Consider the following 24,058-nt stretch of genomic DNA (forward strand, 5'->3'; position numbering starts at 1 on the left):
ATTATGAAAACAGACCTAAGCAGTGAGTTTTCAAAAAAGAACATGGTAACTTTTCAACCTAGTAAAGACCAGCAGGTAAGTCTTTAGCACAAAAATAATGTTCAGAACCTCATCTCAAAAAAGTACAGTTTAAGGACTCATGACCTACTTTTTTTAAAAGGAATATTCCTTTAAAAGGAATATTTTGGGTTGTTTAAAGTAGGAAATGGACACTTTGCAACCTGGAGAAATTGAAATTGCTCAAAACTGTAAATCAGTAATTCTTGCTCGGAGCACATTACATGTTAAACAAAATGGTTTTATGCAAATACTCAGAATTTGTTGCTCTTAAAAGGAAATAAAATAAACTCAACATGTTCTATGATTTGAACACATGCCAAAGAAAGGGTATGAGAAAACTGGAATGGGAGAGAAGCCAAAACTAAAATATATCTACAGTAATACATTCCAGTTAAATTAGTACCGATAATTCTTACAGGGTTTCCAGAAAGTGCAACACAAGATAACATCTATAGTTCAATTTTTTTAAATTCCTTTATGCTGTATTTTATACAGATTTTCTTTCACTATTCCCTCCCTCTTCCTTTTCTCTGAGTTTCTCTATGGTATCTACAGGGCAAAAACAAACACTGACCTACAGAGGGGAAAAAACCTCTTAATTTAAGTGTGATTTAACCTCACAAGATTCCATGAAGAGATAAAAAGATTCCAAAAAGCTTATTAGTATTATAGAATGACTGACTGGGAGATAACAGAAGAAAAACAAATTAATCAAACCTCAAGAAAAGAAATGAAGGATTTTGGGATTTTTTAAATTATTCACATTCTTGGTACAGAAGGTCTATCTAGTGTTAAGTAAGGCCCCAAATAACAATTTCTTTGCACTGTTGATAGTAACACTGAACTGTTTTTAATCAGCTCAGTCAATCACAAAGAAAACACTCAGTTCTTTCTGGGCATGGGCTGTTTGGCCACTCTGTCTGGAAGGTATGAGCATAGGGCACAAAAGCAAATACTTTTGAACAAAACTGCTTTGGAGGCTCTCAGCAGCAGCAGGTCATTGTTTAATGTATTCTGTTGGCAATCACTACCACTCCAAAGTAAAATAGGACACTATGGACAGAACAGTTAATAAAAATTAGGAAGAGCAGGACAGGGCATGGAAAAAATTCAGAGTTGAAAATATGTCCAGTATTCATTGGCCTTGGACATATACTCAGTGTATTTTGAGAGTGAGAAGGCTAGAAGGAGGAAAAATTTGTCATATAAGGTCACTCCTTCAGTTGACAGCTTGGGGCTGTCCCAATACCAGCTGAAATTTATCCAGTATTTGACCTATTCTTCTCAACCTCTACCCTCTAGCCCTTCTCAAGTTAAGAGCCCTTCAACCACACCCTACCTGCATATCCCAAAACAAGCTCACAGCAGCTCAGCAAGAAGCAGCTCCAGAGGCTTCCCAAGAAGCCCCTTGGAATGGCTGGCTTTCCCTTTCCAATTCACATTCTGTGCACAGTTTGGGACAGTCCAGTCCACAACACAAGTTTTTTGATAAGCTACTCAAATCATCAGTTATTTCTTCTATTTCAAAAGCCTTAAGCAGCCTGATACTGTTTTTCAATTCTGTTACACTAATAGCTACTGTAGTGTTTGCATGTTTAGAACGAATTTTCTCTTTAGAGTCATAATGTTTTAATGTTACATTTCTGATAGGATTATACAGTTTACAAAGCACCTGAAACAATTTGTAAAAAAAAAAAAAAAACCTATTTGATTTGACAAATCAATCTAACCCCAACAAGTAACTATTGAAGCTTTTCACATGGTGTGACTAACTTGTAAATGCCCTTGTATTCAGCAACAGCAGACTAGCACTTCCAAGGGGAGTAGTGTATGGATTTAGACTTGTCAATATACAGTGACATTTGCTTTCTTCCCTCCCTTTAGACCCTCTAATGACAGCCTATTAAGTAATTTTAAAAACAGGCTTTAAATCCAGTTAGGAACTATTAATTTAATCACTCAGAAGACAGATGAAGAATGTGCCTATTAAGAATGTGCCTACATCCATAATTGGGGTCCCACAAGGGGTCCCAAGGAACAGCAACATCAGAAATCAATGTGAACCTTCTCTAGAAAGGCAAGCAAACCACACCAAGTTTGACTGAGTGTCATTTCAACACATCCCTATTGACTGAGAAGCCAGTGTCTGGCAGGACATCAATACTGGATGATGTACTGTGCCAGATACTACAGACAGATGTTAACGAGACATTTCACCTACCAAAGAGAGAAATAAACCATTGCCAAGTCCAGTTTGAACCTACTATTTTCTGGCATTAAGCTCAAACATCCAAATTGCCAACAGTTGATATTGGAACATTTTTGCTAGCTCCTCAGTCCGTTGCTCAGAAGGAATGAATAACAGACACCAAAGAGCTTAAAAGGAAAAACATATCACTGAAGCAGCAAGATGGAGCCCATATAAATTCCTTCACATAGACCAAATTATGCTGTACTACCTGACAGTACATATTGTTTCAGTCTTTCACCAAAGCTGGAGCAGTCTGGATTGCAATAACAGGTACTGGCCCAAATTCATGAAACCTGCCTAATACCAGGCTCACCCTTTAATACCATACTGCTTCTTAGACAGACTGTCTAAGTGGTCCTGCTTCTTAGACAGACTGTCTTTAGGAGAAGGTTTTAATGGCATACACTCACTTTATCAAAAAAGATTCAATCTGGAATAGAGGTCATTAGATTACAAGAAACACTACAACACATGGCATTTTATTTCCTTACCAAAGGAAATAAAAACATGTCATTTTCTGTCCTGGGATGTGGAGGGGAGAGGCCAGGAAGGGGAAGTAAGATGTTTGGCCTAAGAATAGTGCTGTAATCTTTGCCACAGAAAAGCTTTGTGTGATTACTATTAGCAAACCATTACCATTCTAAGTCTTTACCTTCACACTTTTCCTGCTGCAGGAGCTAACAACAACCTTAGTTCCTTTGGAACAATGAGGGTCCAGAAAAGTCAGTTCTTTTACAGAGGGTTTATAGGTGTGGCTTGCATAGAAACAAATACTTAAGCTGCTCTCATCTATAGTACCTAAAAACAATATCCTACAAGCAGATCTGAGGAACACCGCACAGAAAATTTCCCTCCAAGACTTCCAGCCACTGCACTGGAGGCATGCTAGGCATGGATATTATCTTGCCAGGTAAATGTCAGCACTCAAGCCAGCTCACCTAAGCAGCATCTGAAGTCTATTCTATACTAGCAGAGTATTTATTATTCCCCCTCTGGGAGCTACATGTTACACACAAGCATTCAGACACAGAAGATGTATTAAGTGTTTGCTTAAGCCAAGGAAGTCCAAATGAGTGTGTCCTGGATGCTAGTGCTGACCCGACAGGACAGAGTAATTAATCCACTCTTTGTGTCATTTGAATTTAAGTCAGACTCACAGAGTAGTCCAACGTGCAGCAGCAGTCTGAATTTTAACATTTTATCTGTCAGCATTTCAACAGGACTGTAAGTTTTACAAATTTTGGTTTGGGTTATTTATGGCTAGTGATGAAAAACAAAGAATACAAAATTATACTGCTATGCAGATGACTAAATCATTTTTACTTAAGTTTTCAGCCTACAAAGTGAACATATCAGAAACAGATTTGCCAAAAGTGGTTCTTGAAATCATTTTTAAAAATCAAACTTTAACTACAATCAAGTCTAAGTTACTCATGGAGCCATGCAGAAAGACAGGAAGGCATCTGCACAGCCACCTGGGATCTATCAGAGCTTGCTGCTTGACCTGAGCACCGCCCTTTGTTCACCCAGGCTGGCCCCATGTGCACTGATAGAGTAGGCCAGAGTTTAATGGGTGCTGCCCAAGATGTCTTTACATTCATGAAGCAGCCACATGGCTGGTGCTGAGCCTACGCTGGTAAATCCTTCTGAAACTCAAGAGATGTGGAGGCCACTGAGCAATTGCAACCAAATAGTCCGGCATGATCCATCTCAGCCCTGACTAACAAACCAGAGAGAAAATAAACTCAGTCTCTACAGACTCATCCAGATGCTGCAATGCATTCTGCAGTGTCTCCAGAATCACAGGTATATATTTCACATGGGATCTTCCACTATTCTTCCCTGTTTGCCTCTGTTATCCTTGAAAATGAACTGTCAACTATAAAGCTGTAGCTGCTCTGCTGCTCTTCAACTTGTGCAAGACTTCAGCTACCACACAAGAAAGCTGAACCAAATTTTTACAGCGTTCAAATGCTGCAGCCTAAATGTTAAACTTGGTTGCTGAATACTTAAGCAGAAACAGTAAAGTCCTGGATCGTTTATAACCTGGACTGACTGACTACACATGTATGGAACTGTAGTCACTGATTCCCAATAAATCTTCTTGCTCTGTTCACAAGTAAAGAATTTACCTTGCCAAACTTTTGCTATCTCAAGTGGATGAAATCTAGTTTAAGACAGTTACCTAGACAGTAATGAGACACAGAATGGTGAATCATGCAACTGGTGGGAAAGAAATGACCAGTATGAAATAGAAACACACATTTCAGATAGTTAGGAAAGTCCAAGTGATGAGTGCAAACACTTCTTTTATCCAGAAGTATGAGGATTATACCCATATCTTATGTGTACACACAGAATCACAAGGAGTAAAGGGCAAGAATGAAGGATAGACTTACTGTAGGAATAATTATGAACACCATACAGGAGAGAAGATCTTCTCACACAGTAAACCAAGTGGTTTCCACAGTTCATATAAATGAAGCAAATTTTACTCTGCAGCTACTTTTACAAATGGAGCAGACAGTTTATACCATGCCAGTAACACAGCATTTTTCTATGACCCACAGAGAACAGCCTCCTCCTTCACACAGGACAGCCTCACAATATGGCTACAATTTAAATGACAGCCTTTCCTTCATCCACTAGATGGGTGACCTGGTTACAGAAGGACATCAAATAAGTTAAACAGGACTTGCACTTTGTGAACTCACATTAACTGTGCCTGGTGATCATGATGTTCCTTTAAATGCCTTTCAATATTACCCAGAATAATCTTCAGAATGTTTCCAGAAACTGAGGTTAGACCAACAGGTCTATAGCTTATTGGGTCTTCCCTCAGACCCTTCCTGTACATAGAGTAACACTGAGAGGTCCTGTTGCTACACCCAATAGTTCCTTCAGAACTCTGGCATGAATCCCATCAGGCCTCATGGACTTGTGAACATCCAGCTGATACAACTGGTTCCTTACAATTTCAGTGTCTGCAAATGGATTGTACTGATACATGTGGTACTCCAAATCAAAGAACTGAGCAGCCTATCAATGTTATCAAAGATGGAAGCAAAAAACAGTCTCTGCTCTTTCTACATCTCTATTAGTCAGGTGATCACCTTCAACAAGTATCAATGTGTTTTCTTTAGACTTTTCCTTGCTATTAATCTACTTTAAAAAGCCCTTCCCTGTGGTCAGATACAGCACTGACTAGTTTCAGTCAGATTTGAAAGGCCAAAAACTAATTCAAATCTTCTCCCTGCATATGCAAACCGCAGCTCTGTACTCCTTCTATGATACCTGACTGCACTTCCAGAGATCACACAGTTTCCTTTTCCTCTTGAGCTCCACGAGTTCACTGTTCAGCCAAACTGGTCTTCTGGCCCACTTTCTGGACTTACAACATGCCGCAATTGCCTGCTCCTGTGCTTAGAAAAGACAGTTCTTAAAAACTGACTATATTAATATTGATTTAACTGAACAGTTAAAAAAATGCCAGAAACTGTTTCTAGAATTAATACATGATTCAGTAATAGTAAGACAAACAGAAAACTCTCTGAATATATCAACAAAGTTATGACTGCCAGGGATATACCTTAGAGAGAGCACCAGTTGTTCTAGTTTAAAATACTAGCCTATCACAGGTTTTTCCATGAAAAATATCCCAAGAGCTGCCTATCCTGAGCTACCTGCCATTCACAATGTTGCCTCCATCACAGCACCTTTCAGACTGACTTCTGCACGCCCAGTCTTGAATGATCAGTTTCCCTTTCTTCTGATAACTTAAAGCAATCTGTTTTTGTGGAAGTGTCCCTGTCCATGGCAGGGGTGTTGGAACTAGACAAGCTTTTAGATCCATTCCAATCCAAAACATTTTATGAGATGGTTCTAGAACTATAGCACAGTAGCAGCTCTCCAAGCATGCAGCAAAACATGTTCAAATGTTCATGCACTGTTACTATAAAAACATAAATCCTCAAACACTGGCTTTCACCAAGGCAGTTGCTGAAGTACGATGAAATTTAACATATTTTGGTTTAGAAACAGAAACCTTTCCCAGTAACTTCTACAGCCTGGCTCCATATTCCACACCAATAATCACTCTAGAGGAGTACAATTCCAAAAAATTTGTTTCCCTGCTAGGTGTCCTTATCAGATTACACCACAAAATACTCATGTCAGTGATCCAAACTCCAGAGTTTTTTCACTACAATACAAAGAATATGGAAAAAATCACCCCTCAACATGGCTTGCTTTCTCAATTTCTCACTTGTATCAAGTACAACTAAAGCTTGCAAAAACACTTGCTGTGTTAAAAGAGTTTGTTCACTTGTTTTGATTACTCACCCCACCAAAATGGTGATTTATCTGTTTCACTAAAATATATCAAACTGAATAACCACAAAACATTTTTGAGAAAGGAGATCACCATCTCGAGTCTAAATATACTATACTACTATAAAGAAATATACATTAACAAATTTGTATTTGAATGTTACAAAGTTACAAAATTCATGTATTTCTTTACAGTGTATACTTTTTACGATTACAGTGCTGCCATATTCCTCCTTTATAATGTGTTTAGACTAATGGCAGTTATGGCAAGCAAATAATCTTAACAGCACTGAATGTTTTGTCAGAACAAACATAGAGTGTAAAAATTCTACATTGTTCTCACACAAATGTTTCTGTCACTTTCCCAAGAAATACATAGTAATACTTTCTTTCCAAGAACACTAAATATATGTGTGCATATACAGATCTCTTTTATAACACGCACTGTTGCACTGCTTTACTTTTTAAATGCATGTGCTTTAAATATTTTTCTAAGAGTCCAGCACACTGATTTTTTTTTATGAAAAATGCCCAAAGTTTTCAACTAAAAACATATTACAAATACTTGCCCAGAGCACGATTTTACAACCAAATTATAAAAGGCCTAAATCTCAAGTTTTATAATACCATCAGTAACAGAGTTGTAACTGTAGCGACGAGACAGGCGCCACTATAATGTTAACAGCCAGTATGTAAACACTAACACAGCCTAAGGAAGAAGCAGGGGCAACCCCACAAGTGTCCCTTCACAAATGCCACAGAAATTTTAGGACGTTGTAGTTAAACTTTCTCTAGCTTAATTAGTTACAAAAGGCAGAGGAAAAAAATCCAAAACAGCCAGGCAACAAGACAATTAATTTAATTAAAACTGGAATTGTGTCCCCTCTTAAAGCTTTATAGTTCTTGAAATTCATTAATACATGATTTCTTGAGCAAGAGTCCAATAAAATGAAGTTTGGCATTTAGCTACTAGCAAAACACAACTTAAAATGGTTCTGAAATATCAGCACATTTACAAAACACTTAGAGAACACAATTTTTTCCTAGAAAGTATTCACAGAGGACTTAAATACAGGCTCTCCACCAAGCTATGGTACTTCTTTAGAAGTCAGCAAGGTACAACTGATCTAATCAGATTTCCAGTAACAGGCTGGCTTCAGCCAAGTCTCAAATCACATTTCAACAGCTTGATTCACAACAATTTTAACAAGTATATTCAGTTACTTCCTTGCTTTCTAACAGTTTCAGTACTTCTAGAATGAGGTAGTGCCATGTCTTTCACTCCAAGCCGCATATCTTCTCCTTACTGTATGTTCAATTCTTGAGGATATCATTTAATAGGTGTTGAAAGAAATGACAGGAGACTGTAACTTGGAATTACAAACAGAAGCCAAAAGACATAAGCAAAATATGCTTTTTTAAAAATTATAAATAAAATTTCTTCTGATCACCACTTGGAAACATCTCCTGTAGGAGCCAACAAGGATTGTATGGTTAAACAGCTCCATACAAAAGTTAATAAAATGAATGTAATAATTTCCTAAGGAAACTCAATGAAATTAAAGGAACTGAATCATCTCTATTTTTGAGGAGACATTAACACAGCCTTTAACATCTAATACTACAAAACTGAATTCTGTGACAAAACAATTGCACACTTTTCTTTAATAGAAGATGTAAAACAGGTGAATCTGCAAAGAACATTATATTCTTTTAAGTACAATCATGCAACTGCACCTATTAGAAGCTTGCTTACATATTATTATATATCCATAGTTATTATAACAATATAAACATAAAGAATGACTAAAATATTGACAATTAATACAAATTAGAGCCAGTAAAAACAAAGGCAATACACAAAGCTTGAGAGCACTAGAAAAAGGGAAAAATTCTGACTTCCTCCTAGTGGAGTAAGGGACAAAAGGCATAGAATATGTGTTTGCAATGTGCAGATTCATAATCTCCATGTTTATGTATCCAAATCCAACTCTTATCTAAGAAATAGTTTTTTATCAAAACATTACTTAATCATAATAATGTGACCAGTTCCCTTTCAATAATCTTACAGGACATTTATGGATACACATACAAAAAAAGTTAAGAGGTGTTTTTATTCCTTGGCCCTTTCCACAGATCCTGATAAACTAGTTTTCATAGACAGGACAACTATATTTTATGGTCATCACATAGAATACACATGGACATATTAATGTGCCATTTATATCTTTATAGACCTGCAGGAGCATAATATAGTGCAGAGCATTTCCTGATTCTGTTTGAAGTTTCTATGCAATGGCCCCTCCCCTCCTCATTGCCAGTGTCCTGCAAATCTATAATTTCATATAACACAGATAAAATCTACAATCAAACTAATTCTGTCACACCTTAGAAACCATGTTCCTCCTCAGGATTATAATGTGCCTAGCCAAGCTATCTATCTCTTTTTCCCATTCTTCCATATGAATTACATACAACAAGGCTGGCACACATGAACAGCAACACTTGGAAGAAAATCTGATTTATAAGCCTGCTGTTCCCAAGTTCAGGACTGACAAGGACACTGCACAAGCAAATGCCAGTGAGGTACTTAAAATAGGGTATCCACTTGGGAAGAGATTAAGTGATTAAGTTCAATGTTGCTGCCAGCTGCTAGTAGCAATTTGAAGGGCTAGAGATAGGTTTATGAACTCAAGTCAGGACTTTTTCCCACTTCCCTGATTTTTCACTACAATTTGTTCTAAGCTGTTCAGCAGATAACTGAAAATGCCCCTGTGTCTCCATGTGAAACATCAGTTTCCTAAGGGACTGTGAGTCTATTAAAATTTGATTTTGCCTGTAACAGAAGCTAACAGGCAAACAGATGTGAAATCAGAAAGTCGTATTTCACTGTCAGCAGCAGCATTTTGCACATCATACGTAGTTGCCATCTGAGAACATACCAAACAACTTCGTATTTAAAAAAAAACCCTAACTTTCAAATACCTCTTGATATCCTTTAACAATCACTTTCGTTACAAACAATGACTCCACATTTTCATATATGTGTTATACTGCAATACCAAGATTTCCTTCATTCCTTTAACTGATCCAACATAATGTGAATTTTTAGACAAAATATCTTAGGTCACAAATCATGGATTCTGACAGAAAGAGGAATAACCCTACGGAAATTAAGTATTCTAGCATCATTCACTGCATACATGTTGTATCAATACTTTTGTCACTTCCACATACATCTGTTTCAACTTCCATTTCTTTCAAATTTCAGATGCTAAATAGAATCCTGTTCACGTCACAGCTTCCATACATTGCCAGAAACAAGTCTCGAAAAACCCATTTAATATAAAATTTGTTTGCCTACTCTTTCTGTTACTCTTAAAAAGCATAGCTTTGCAACTTTCTCATAGTTGTTTTGCTGTTATACAAAAACCTTGTACAGGTTTGGCCTCATAAGCAGTTTCAACTCTCCACTCACAAATACTCTGAAAGGTACAAGAAGGTCACAGACTGACAACCAGCCAGATTTCTTCCTCTTTAATGTTACCTAGAAATACTAGCAGTCAGGCACAGAAAAGCCTCACATAGTAACAAGTCTGTAGGAAAAGTTAAGCCCGTGTTACCACTGATAAAAGGGAGAAAATACATTTGCTCTCCCCCAAAATGATACTCTGATGCCAACAGAAGTGCTGGAGTCTAAGTAACTAGATAAAGTTCTAATAAAATGTATCCAATCTCTACAAAGTAATTACTGCAAGATGAAAATCAGTCAGCTAGAGAGGACATGAAAAAGATAATTAACTTATTTGGTAATTTGATTATGATTATTTGGTAACTTAATTACGATTACTTTCTCTATAATTACATTAAACAAAGTGATTTAGAAGTGCTCCCATACTTCCAGAAACTCTTCCATGTCCTAAATATTCAAAAACAATGGCTCTAACGCATTCTTTTACAAGGACAGAACTTTGACATACATAAAACTTGGCATCAGATTTGCTTACTCCACAGCTGAAGTTCAGGAATGGGGCCTGACAGTGAGTCAACAACATAATGATACATATTTGCCATTATTTTTAAATGACTGCTTAAGGAAGTTTCAGACATCCACAGGAATCTAAAGCGCATTCACACCACGTGTACTACCTCCTTCACTATCTTTTTAAAAAGAGTAATCCTTTACTTTACCTTTCTTTTACCTTCTCTTCCTTAAATTAAACTTACTAACCAGCTGCCTCAAGCATCTCACTCCACAGTAAATTACGAAAGTGTTGTAACTGACGCTATTTATACAAGCTACCAACATAAATTGAATTTCCACTAATAAAACCTTACAAGCCAGGATTTCATCTGCCATCTTCCCTGGCACATTACAAATGGCAGCTTTGGGCTATCCTTGGATTACTTAGAGTTTTCTTCCCCCTCTTAATACTTTCATAATGAACTCACCTCTGACAGATGAACTTCTGCACCTTGCCTTAAGTGAAAGGGTTTGCTTTCTGTACCACTACATTTCATCCAATCTGAATTATTTCGACTCACCCACAATTTTCTCCACAATGTCCTGTAATTCCTCCATCTTAACCAATGTCAAGTTGTTAACTCAAGTCATCAGCATTCTCCTTCTTTGTGACTAATTACAAACATTGCTCAAATTATATTTTAAAAAACAAACAAGAACAAAACAAAAGTTTCATTAGGGAGCCCTAAGCAACCAAGCTTTATCAGGCAATTCTGAGCAATGCAATTGCACATTAAACAAAACAAACCACAAACATGAAACTGAATGTTTGTAAAGTGTTTTTTCACTGTAGCTTTCTAGATTTAAACTTAAGGTTGCAAAAAAACACTATTTCAGATGAATTGTAATATCCAGCACTCTGAAATAAGCCCACTGAACTGTCAAATGTCAATTATCAAACGACCAAAACAAGAAACATTATTATATTAAGCTGAAAATCCATAAACACAAGTCCTACCTGCTTTTCCTTTCAATGAGAATAGCCATGTAAGAAGCAGGTAAAGCTGCACCAAAGCCAGGAGACCAAAAGTAGAATTTTCCAAGTATCTTCCTGAAAAAGTAATTTAGACACATATTACATGCAAATGGAACATTCATGCACCACACTGTATTTTATCTGTATTACAAAATTACAAATTATTTATTAACTTTGTCTTCTTACAATTATCTGTGCTTACTAATAAACACTAATCGTTGTATTTTTACAATTTGAGAATTCTCAGAGGACTTGCCAAAGTGCTTCATAAATACCTGAAACACTTCATTAATGTATTCATTTCATTTAAGCGGCTACTTTTCTTCCAGGAAATCAGTGTCTTCCAACACATATTATTGAAAAGTTGCAGATACTAATTACAAAAAAATCTTCTAAAAGACCCTATAGACACTCATCTCTTTGCTACTTGTCCAAATAAAAGTAGGATGTTCAGGAAGATCTGCCTTGTGGAACAAGTGATGCAGTCAGGTGAGACAGAAATCAAATCAAATAATTATAATACATGCCACACTCCAAACAGACAATCCACTGATGCTAAAAACAGGAAAATGCACATTTACAGTAAGCCAAGGAATCGGTCTCTACATTACAAGTGGATGCAACAGTGAATTCCCAGTCCTATTAAGCTGGGTAAGCTCTCATTTTTGGCAGCTAGATCTGGATTTCTTTTAGAGTCCACACAATTTCAACTACCAAAATTCCTTCAACAATAAGAATTGAAAAAAAATAATTTGTTACACAAGTGGCAATATCTAAGAAAATCTTTCTATAAATTTGTGATTATTAAAGGAAGAAAGCCAAACTGCATGCCAGACACAATGTCACCCACCATCTTTGGTCTGCTGAGGAGACCTGCACCTTCAAACTTATTCAGGCCAATCATAGGCAAACGAGTCAGAGTTGTGACATTTGGTAGCATGATAAGAAACATACTTCAATTATACTAATGCTGCTCAGCTGACAAGCACAATCAGTAAGAAAACAAAGCACTACAATGGAGTCTGCCCTTCTAAAAACACAGCAAACAAAACAAACAAACAAAATGGCAAACACATGGTAGAAGAGGATACTTTCTTGGACAAAATTTCACATTGACAAGACAGAATAGAGAACCAAAATAATTAATCAACACCATCTGATTAGCTCACTTTCAGTCTTGCCGTCAAAGGCATGAGCAGCCTCATCTCATACTTCTGCAAAAATAACATTACCAGCGAGCAATGCCAGCTTATGTTCCTAAGTGAAAAGAGAGCCAGTGTATCAGCAGCAAGTGATGTAATGGCAATTACACACACTGCTCATTCCCACGGCTGCAAAAGGATAATTTCTCAGGATGACAATGCCAAATGCTGCAGGAGCTAAAGTTCATTATTAGGACTCTCTCAGAAAGTAATTACTGTATGAAGTTTCAGGGAAGTCATTTTAAGCATCTTAATAAGTATGAACACATCTTACCAGACACACCTGTTAAATAACAGAACAAATGCCTTTTCTGTGGGAAAGAAACAGTAATTTGTTCTTTTGGCATGGTTTAGAATCCTTTTACAAATGCCTGCATGTTTGGTTTGAGAAGATTTCGGAAACAACAGTAACACATTTTACATAATAAAGTCCAGTGGAAATAAAAATGTACAGTCACTAACTGAAACATTTAAACTTCTCCTAAAGTAAATGAAAATTAGGTTTTGTTATTACTTGCATGGTTATTTTCACATGTTCTATGGATAGAAATTGGAGTAAGAATGAGGAGTTCTCTATGAGATCATGCACCTAATTCCTCAATCTACAAGTTGTATATGGACAAACTTAATTACTCTAGTTGATAGACTAACAGAACCATGTCTTTGTGAGGTTTTACATGTAATTGAACCATAAACCTAAAAATCACACCTTTCATTTAACAGATGCAATGCCTGTCAACACAGGAACCCAGCACTTCCATCTAAAGCCCAGACAGATGTAGTCTGCTGGATCTCACCAGTGGAAGAGATTACAGCCCCAGCTGGACTGTCACACATCCTTCACAGAGATCATCACCCTCACTGCTCTGCCAACAGAGCAGCCTGTACACAGACCCTAATTCACCACACAAAAAAAATAGGAGCTAAAAGAAAGTCAGTCAAGTTAGCTTGGCAATCTCTTCCAAAACAAGAACATCTACCCACTGCCTAAGTCATGGCTGACATTGGATTTAGATATTTTTGACGTTTTACCCACCTGTGAAATTGTAAGAGTATTAAACAATGCCTGGAATAATTTTAATTCCACATTCTTGCCTAAAGTTTACATCCTTGAAAATTTTCATCCATTTCAATTTTGTAGTTTTTCCTAGCTGAAAGGAAGAAACTACCATGAATATGAGTTAACAGCTATAAACCCTTACTCCATTGCTTTGGTCTAGAACTCCAGGAGGGCAAGAGCAATCAACCGCATGAAGCTTGGTGGACAATGCTGCTTCTGAGTTACTGCTGCTGCTAGAATATACCTTTCAAGCAAAAACAGATATAAAAACTGTAGCATATGTCCTATAGTACAAATCTATCACATCCAATCTCTCATCACTATCTAGAACCAGATGGAGAGCATCTAGATCTTCACAGCCTCAAACAATCTCTTTCCATGGTTGCATATCAACTTCAGAAATACTCAGGCCAGTTATGCAGAAATAGAAGTACTGGTATTTCTTTGATGGTTTAAAATGTTTCTGGCCTAGATAATCACATACCATTACTCTTGCCCTCAGAGGCTACCAAAGGAATACCCTGTATCACACAGCAATAAGTTCAAAGAATAATACAACTTCAATCAAAATATTAGGAAAACAAACATTAAAAAGACACAAATTGGTTAAAAATAAAGGATTGAAATATCACATTTCCATCCTCCATCAATCTCCCAAGAGCAGGTGAGAGAAGCAAGCTTATATGACTCAAGCTGCAAGACAAGTATATTAAATACAAGATATTAAGTACATTTCAAGTGAATGACTTCTCAACATTATGATCTTAGGAGAAACTCTTAAAAAGGCATACAGAGCTCAGTTTGTAAAGGTGTCATGTACTCATTCAGCTTCCTGGTGCAGTCTCATTTTTTTCTCCAAACACCACTCAGTCAGCTCCTTGACCATATTCAAGTGCTGAAGTCACTTGTTCAAAGAACCTACCCATAACAATCCTCAAACACCTTCCTGATAAATAGCAGCTAGTTTAAAGCCTGTCCCTGAGTAAGGACAGAGCTGCTTTTTTACTTTGCACTTTATCAAATTCCATAAGTGATTTTAATCAACAGATCTTTCTGAAATAGATGAGACTCAGTTTTAGATTTCTGTACCCTAAATAATCTCACACAATCTCTCATACTAGTAATCAGCCCCTCTTCCAGATTCCTTAGGTATTCCAAAACAAAGGACATAACAGGAACTTCACTGCAACTTATTCTACTGTGGAAACCTATTATTTATGCCTTATTTTGTTTCACATATATTAACTACCTGCTAATCATTTACTAATTCCTGGAAGACAGAGGACCTTTCTTCTTGACGAGTCCTAAGCAAGCATTCTTGTCACAGGCACCTGGGAATACATGGAAAATGCACCACACAGATCATCACCAGGTAGGTACTCATTCTTCAAGGGATACAAGTTTGGACAGTATTTCTTCTCTGACATGGATAACAATCCATGTCAGAAAAAACATTTCTTCTTGCTATGGATAACAATCATGTTATCCATTGTTTTCTAAAATGTCAGTTAACAGCTCTTACATATCCTAATCACTTAATTGCTGAGGCTCTGAATTTCATTTTGGACAGAAAAGCTGCAAAATTCTCACTATATCTGGACATTCATGTACTTCAACAGGCACCATTACCATGGCTGCCTTAAATACTTGTTTTACCTCTATTAGTGATTTCAGTTCACCAGTTTCAATCAGCACTCCAGCCAACAACTTTTTAGTTGGAAGTCCTGCAATTGCAGGTGGTGGGCAGTGTGCAGAGACTCTGCCAGCAAGGATTCTCCTGCAGCTGTTTGCTCCTCAGGGGCAAGAGAAAAAGCATGTACACCTCCCAAGATGCTGGTTGGTTACCGTGCAGCTGTATAAATGGCAGGGTAAGCACTTACACATGTTTCTTGTCCCGTTTTTGGAATGTGACAATCATTGGAATTGTCCTTTACATGGTTCTGACCTAGGTCAACCCAAACAATGCTTCGAGGAGACTTGGAGGGCACGTGAGCTAGGCAGCATTTCCATTATAGAGTCTGCATCTGGCCATGCTGTTCTGGAGGTCAGAACAGTTTGAACTGCTATGCCTACATAGGTGAAAGTGATGCCATGCCAGAGCAAGACACTAATCTCTTACCTACTTCACTGACCAGCACAGGCATGGTCATGGATCTGTTAGATGGCTAATATCCTCTGTAAGAGGAACCGCTGAAAACCATACAACTTAAAACCATAGCAGCTTAATTTAGAGAATAACATTTAACTATAGCATTGGAATAAAGCACTGCAGATTTACAGGCAAATACATGGCAGAATAAGGAACAGCGCTCTCTAGTTCAGAGGAATAAAGATTAATCAATATTACTTTAACCTAGATTGCTACAAAACATCATATTCTTTAGAGCTCATTACTTATAGATGCACTTTGAACTTTGAGAATTATTTACTTGAAAACCATTCCACGGCTCCTCAGCCAACTCCTCTTCTTCTCTGCCTTCTCCTCCACCTTTGAAGGAAAGATGAGAGGCCTCTAAACAGATTTAGAAGTAGGGCATAAGGGGTTTATCTTTTAGAGGAGCTGGTGAGTATGCTGTGAGTTAACTTTCAAACATTCACAGCTCCTGTAGGCTTTACATGTCTATGTGTAACATCTCTTACAATAAATTCATAATCATATTAATAAAAAGCAACTTTTAATTATTAACTATCCTGATAGTTACTTGAAATATATGCTGGAAACAGAATGCAGAGATGCCTTTTATGCTTATTTTTCAGAGAAAGTCTGTATCTTACAGAATCCCAGAAGCTGTGCTGGGATTTCCTTCACTTACGATCATAAGTACAAACTTGGATAACTGGATAAAGTTCAGTATAATTAAAAGTTACCACAGCCTCTGCATGAGGAAAATAGAAACCAATATCAAATTACATCAATTATTTCTACGAAAGACAGATTAGGCGATTTTAACTCCCCTCTAGAAATTATCTGAATTTCCTGTAACAATGTATTTTGAATCTGTAAAACAGAGAAAAAGAAGCAAAGTGGATACCTTTACTTGTTTACTCATTTAGAAGATTACAAAAATGAGAATAAAGTAATTTTTAAAAAACAAAGTTTCATATTCAAATGGTAAATTCAGAAATCAAGATGATTGCTGTAGCTTTTCTTATTTCAAAGCACTACAAACAAGTCAGTTAGAAAAAGAGAAAAATTATTATACAAATTGAAAAGTTGCACAAAAATAGCTTTATTACATTTCATTTTTAGGATAGTATACCAACCTTAGAATGCAAAAGCAAGCAATATACAAGGTCCCATTTGCTGTCAGAAAGGAAGTTGACTGCAAGATCTCAGGTAGCAGTTTGTACAAATAATAGTCAAGTTTTCGTTTCCTGAGAATAGCTGCAACCTGAGAGAGAAGACAAGAAAAAAAAAATGGAGGACAGACTTTAATTCAGTTAGGCACTTTTTCCACATGGTAAAGAAACAGAAAAACAGAAAATGAGGCATACCCACTTAAGTAGTAAAACAAACCCTATTAAACTTTATGGACAATACCACAAAGATTCGCTTTGAACTTGTTCCAGCCGTTACAAAATTTATACCAGGAAATACATCAAGCAATATGAAATGGGAAGTATAGGAGGAATTTTATTACCTTCTTAACATTGGCCATAATTGTCAGAAACATTGTCTGCCAGATATCAAAACTTATAAGATGTTGATATATCTACAGAGTTCTATCTTTGAGACAATTGGACAATCACATAATTATGGCCAGAATTTCACTTAAGTAATCCAAATACACACTTTACACTGTGCCTGTGAAGTGGTGATGTATTTTTAAACGTTTTCTACTTCAATAAAATAACTGCAAGTCCTCAAGAAATATGACATTTCAGCTTCTCCCACATGATCAGCTGGGAGAACAGTACATTCCTGACATATTTCACAGAATTGGTATATTACCTAAAAAACTGCTTATAGCAGAAAACAGGCTCAATCTAAAGAATAAATATTCTTTTTGTTCAGTTTAATGTATGTCCCAGGTATTAATAAGAATAGCTTATTTAGTGACTCAAACACTAAAGGTCTTCAAACTTTTTTTTTGTCCACAGAAATTCTGCACTTAGCTAACAGGAAGATGTAACAAACCAGGCTTGTCTCAGAGGTACCCAGGGCTAAGACAAGAGGCAGTATGGGAAACTCTGGTTAGACCTAAAGAAAAAAAGTTTTCATTTGAGGGTGGCTGAATATTGGAGGAGATTACTGACAATTATTGTGGATTGTCCACCTCTGAAGACCCTTGAAACTTAACTAGAAAAGTCCTCAAGCAACCTCAGGGCCTCCCAAGGTCCCTTCAGCCTATGTGCTCTTATGACTCCATGAAAGTATACTTTGAGTGCATCATGAGACAATTTTGCATTCTACTAGGATTATTATTTGCAAGATTGATCTCTAATGCAATACAACAATTATCTTTAGCTGCACTAATCTCCCCGGGAATCTCAAAAGTGGATGGAGTTTTTGGTCAATGCTTAGAGAAACAGAGCAAGCTTCATATTGCTAGTGCTAATGAGAAGAAAGAAAGACATCCTGTCAAACCCATGCTGCCAGCGCATCTCAAAGGCTTGGCTGTGAGACAGAGATATTCTCCCCAAACACTGTCCACTGAATAGCAAGTAGATGTTTTAGAATCAGAGATTGGCTGAAGATTCCACTAAAACTAACCATGGGAAAGTTCTGCCAAAATCTTACTTCCAAAATGAAGCTTGAACTAAGGATTAAGAGGAAAGGCATGAACAGACCTCTGAAAACAGATTTACACATTACTTAATCAAGTATCAAGACTGCTTTGAGCATAATGGATTAGGCAATAATGCAATCCAGATAATTTTTCTACTGAAGGAAAGTCTTAACGTAGTCTAAATGCCAGATAACTAGATGCTACCCACTCAGCTATTTCTAGCATATTGTAGGAAGGACATGAACATTGGAACAAAATAACAATTTTTTTGTTTTAAGAACACAGTCCTTACACCAAAGCATGAAGCCTTACTCCCTCAGACCAAAGCGTAAGAAGTGCAACACAGAAAGATCGGTATCTTATAAATTAAAGTAAAAAAAAAGCTTATAAAAGCTTAAATTTTCTACCTGCTTTATAGACATCAACGAAGCTAAATACTGTGTAGGGCTGAAAGCAGGCAGGAGGAGACTATAGAGTTCTTCTACTCTTCTACTACCAGTGATGTGATTACATGGAAAAAATACCAGATATTTCAGGATACCATTTTGGTGTCCCTATCAGTGCCACACATTTCAGGAAAGTACTATTAAAGTGCAGAAAGGTTATGAAATCTGATGTCAGAATGCAGCGGTTCACGGCTCCCACTGGGATACACTTCACTCAAGTCAGCTGGGAGGACATTGCGATGAAAACCAAATTCTTACAATAAATGCACTGGTCAAGGCTTAGCAGTGGATGCCAACAGCAGAAAGAATGGAAGGAAAGGGCATTAGGACATCCAGTGGGTACTTCCTTGGCAAAATAATAATCTCCATAACAATGATAACAGATGCCTTGAAAAAAAAAAACTGGTCAGTATTAATAAAGAAACAGATAGGAAAAATATTTTCTAGCATTAACTGTAGAATTCACACATATGTATTTTGACTCTCCAACATAAAAAATGTAATTATAAAAATTCAGTCCACCAATTTCATGATACCTCAGTTTGTGGAATATCATTACACAAGTCTTTTTTCTTTTTTAATTTAGTCTTTATATGCAAATGCTAAGCCCCATAGATCTAAAAAAAAAAAATCAGGATTTATTTATTGTGTCCTAACCACGGAAAAAATATACACAACTCCAACACCATCCCTAAACCACAGCTACATAGTCTACTGCAAGATTAGAGCTAGGCTATTGGTGTTCCAGCAGAAAAGGAACAAGAGACTCAAAGCCAAGCATGATTTGAGGCACCAGCCAAGCCTGATTATTTTCACAATGCGTCATGTAACGCCTACAAGTATTCATCATCCAACCACAGTAACCTCAGCTTCACCTCCAGCATCCTTAATCCTCACCTATATCCCTGAACTACGCATTCCACAAGAGGCATTGCACACAAAGGATAGTTTGACTTAATTAATGTACTAATTGGCTGACCAACATACAGTTGGACAGGTTACACAGCAGGCTAAAAACACCACAGGCTTTCTGCCAATTCCGCTGTCCTGTGTACAACATTTTTGTCTCTCCCTCCTCCATCCTCCCTCCTTAATCATGTCCTAAATTTGTGCAAAGTGTATGACTTCAAGGACTACCCCTCCATCAAAATTTGGTGGAATTAGACAACACCTGCTACACTGACTGATGGAAAATGGAAACAAGCACTACTGTCTCTCATTCCTTCACTAGATCCAGCTGAAATCAACCGCCATCATAACAAACTTTTATTAAAGAAAAAAAGAAAGAATTTTAAAAACCCTATAGAAATATGTAGACACAAATCCTTAGGAAAGCAGAGGTCAATAGCATTTATAAGCACAACTATCTGACATGTTGAGGCACCTTTAAAATGCAAATTTGGAGATTACCAATACAACCATGCACATGGTTTATATAATCCATATGCTGCAAGTCATTAAAACCCCAAGGAAAAATTTATGAAATAAGTCACATGATAAAAGCAAAGTAATCTCCAGTATTTAAAACAGTTATGAAAATACCTTAGATTACTCAAATGGTGGGCAGAGCTACAAATACATGTCAGATTTCTTTCAAAATCATATTCAACTATTTATATGTTCTTTTAGAAGCATTTGCAACTTTTTACAAATTTTACAACAACATTACTCATTTGTTTTATAAAAATTGTTTTTAAGTGCTTTGGAGTAACTGAATCTCAAAATACCCTCAGGTAACACTTGGGTTTTGAAAGACACTTATTCAAATAAGCAACTTCTTTCTCATGTGTCCTCTGAAACACTCAGATTTGTTTTTTCTTAGTTAGCTCATCCCTTCCTGATTTCACAGATTACAAAACCTGGCTCCCACATTGTTTAATTTCATAACCCAGTTCCTGCAATACTCTGAAGAAGAACAATGTGCCTCCTGCTCTCTGAGTTGCCCTGTCTCATGCGAGATGCTACATGAGGATCACCATCAGTGGGCTGAGTTGTTTTGATTTGGATTTTTTTAAATTTTCCATATCACCCAACCAACTAAAAACAGTACACACATATTGTTTAAAGACATCTACATTACCTTCAAGCCTGGAATCACTCCCATTCCATGACAACTTATCTTTACTATTTGTTTTCCTTCTACTGAAATGAGTTGGAGACTGTATTTCATTCTCCTTGAAATGTCTAACTCAGCATAATTTTCAAGGATTTTCCTCCTACCCTGAAATTCTTGCACTCTACTGTAAAGTTATACCAACTTAAGAGAACAGATTTATTCCTTGATAAACAGTCGCTGCTAGTTCTCAGTATTTGCAGTGTCTTTACCAAGATCTTTGCTCAGTCAGCCAAGGCTGAGGCTTTCCCTGATTTCCAACATTACCATGATACAGGTTCCTGGTTACCCCTTGCATCTTTGAGCATAATTTTTTCAGTTCACCTTAATTCATTATATGATTTTTTTTAAATTCTCAGCATATCTCAGCAAAAGGTTTCTTTCATTTATTTTCAATTTATGAAAGCATTTTCACAGCATGGCCCGAAAGCCACATGAACAGAGTGAAATGATCACAGCCTGGAATGAAGAAGTCACAGATTCTTACTTTAGTAACATCTAGGCTAATTTTAGTCATATTTAACCCAGCTTCCAGAAGAATCTAAAGGCAAGAAGACAGTGACCTACATGTCATTCATAACATGGAGAGAGACAGGACACTGCACAGTACTAAGATGAACAGATACCCAAAAGAAGACAATCACATACCACCATCACAGCAACTCTAGGTACTGGATTGGACAGAAGAAAGAAGACAGCCTAACCCAGAGATCCAAGCTGGCATCCAGAAGCATGTTCCACAGTAACACTATCATCCTCCCTAGTCTCCCCATCCTAATTTTAAATACACAATGGTTCACAGCACAAAATTCCAGAGTATTTTAGAATACAGTCTGGGCAGTACAGCCCTCTTGCACACCTCACAAAGATGATATTGACAACTCTATCTATGCTGGCAGGTAAGAGAGGATTCCCTTTGGTGTTAGCTGGCTCCCCACCTTTGCTCAGGACCAGTTCAAACAGCTCTCCCAAGGGAAGCTGCGTGTAAAGCACCGTGAAGCATCAGCAGCACAGCCAATGTGCAGCATCCATCCTTGGGAACAACCTCTGGCCCAATCCCACAGCAATGTGCATACATCCAGGAAAGTGATGTGAGACTCACACTTCAGCTTGATCTTTGGCTGGTGATTCTGTCCCACCTATAACCATTTTCAGAATAATTCATTCGCACAGTAAGAGTTGTTCTTGCTGTTATTGCCTCCAGATTTACCTGTGGAGTGACCTGCCAGCTGCCACACGCTGCTTGCACTGCAGCTCCCTGGCCCATGCTGTACTTGTACCAATGTCCCTCCCACTGACATTGCAGAGGAAGGAAAAGCACTTTATATTTATACAACAGCTGATAGCATTTGTGTCTCTGACAATATGATATCCAATGCTATCCTATTCCTAGAGAGGTTACAGAGTAAAGAATGGAGATGAAGATACAGAATATAGTTATTGATGGGTCAAACAGGGCTCAGGAAAACAGCAGCACTGGAATCCTAAGTAGAAAAAAAAATCCCTTCTGACACAGAAAGAGAAAGAAGCAACTGGCATCTAAAAATCTGAAGATTATTCTAGGCACAGGAAGAAGCAGATATGGCACAAGTATGAAGAAATATTAGAAGTGAAACCAAAATGAGAATCAAAAGTAAGAAAATAAGCATGCAAAGAAATTAAGAAAGAAAAAAAAATCAATAAAATAGGGCAAGTGCAGAGGATCATTAAAATCTGTACTGGAGCAGCAGACTCTGGTTACATCTGTTCTGAAGAGATGGCTGAAGCAGCCCTCAGTGCAGAGGACATGTGAAACAGACCCGCTGGCACCCACACTGCCCTAGGCCTGCTGCTCCTCTCCTCTATGCCAGCAGATCTGTGTGGGAGAGGTGTCTGGAGTCAGAGCCAGGAGTAAGCCAAGAGTCAGCTCGGGCCAGTGCTCAAGCTGTGCTCTGGCTGTGCCCTTTAGCAGCAAGAAGGAAGGGCAGCAGATACAGAGGAGGAAGGGGGTGGTGCTGGGAAGGAAAGGCAGGAGAAGTACGTGGGGAGAGGGAGACCTGTGCTTGAAAGGGAAAAGGGCAGGACAGAAGTCAGGTTGGAAAGTGAGGGAGGGAGCCTGTCTTAAATTAGGTGGAGAACAGACAATCAGACTAAGAGAAAGGAAAGGTAAATGGCATGACTGACTCTTGCCATCCTGTAGGCAAAAGGTTAGAAGAATGAGTTCTAGAATTGCTACTACAAAGTAGCAAACAAACAATTTTTACCTTATTCAGATTAGGTGAAAATGTTACCTGATCAGGTTATCTCTGATACCCTACAAAGACTTCATACAAATGACTGAGCACATTTATCTACTGTGCACTACCAGCAAACAAATGTCTAAAATGTACAGGAAATACAGGTCTTTGCTCTAAAGCATGTGATGAATAGCACTTTACACTTGTGAAATCAACAGAATCTTGGGAAATGGAAGCTGAGACAACTCAAAGCCAGTATTCCAGCCTTTTCCCAGCTTCACGCAATTTCCCTGTTAAATGATTTTCTTCTCCTCACTTCTATGAATTTCTAGAAATCTGACTTCTCCAGCTTTGAAAATACAAGATGACACTTTCCGATTTCGTTTAGCTTTGACTAATGTAAAAACAAAGTACAGATGGAAGAAAATACAGCAAATTCTGAGGAAGGACTTTTTCATTGAAGCTTCAAGATATCAAGGTAAATAGTTTTCAAAAAGTATAATTACAACATTTATGAAAGACTGTTTAGGGATTCTTCTGCAGGGATAGATGCTAAGCAACTTTTTTTTTTTTAGTGAGTCTCATAAGTCTTGCATATGGAGACATTCAGTTTGTGCAAACACAGGCAGCTTTAATTAAAAAACAGGCATT

General features: G+C 37.4%; 1 protein-coding gene across 1 annotated transcript in view; it reads right to left on the minus strand.

The window, feature by feature from the left end:
- TMEM135 (transmembrane protein 135) overlaps nucleotides 1-24,058 on the minus strand; it is a 156,576-nt gene that overhangs the window by 129,279 nt on the left and 3,239 nt on the right. The window contains exons 2-3 of the mRNA XM_005417825.2: nucleotides 17,167-17,294; nucleotides 11,623-11,715 (exon numbers count right to left, since the gene is read on the minus strand). Coding sequence (XP_005417882.1) covers nucleotides 11,623-11,715; nucleotides 17,167-17,294 — 221 coding nt within the window. The remainder of the gene's footprint in view (nucleotides 1-11,622; nucleotides 11,716-17,166; nucleotides 17,295-24,058) is intronic.

The sequence above is a fragment of the Geospiza fortis genome, unplaced genomic scaffold (assembly GCF_000277835.1).
Source record: "Geospiza fortis unplaced genomic scaffold, GeoFor_1.0 scaffold16, whole genome shotgun sequence".
Lineage (NCBI taxonomy): Eukaryota > Metazoa > Chordata > Aves > Passeriformes > Thraupidae > Geospiza > Geospiza fortis.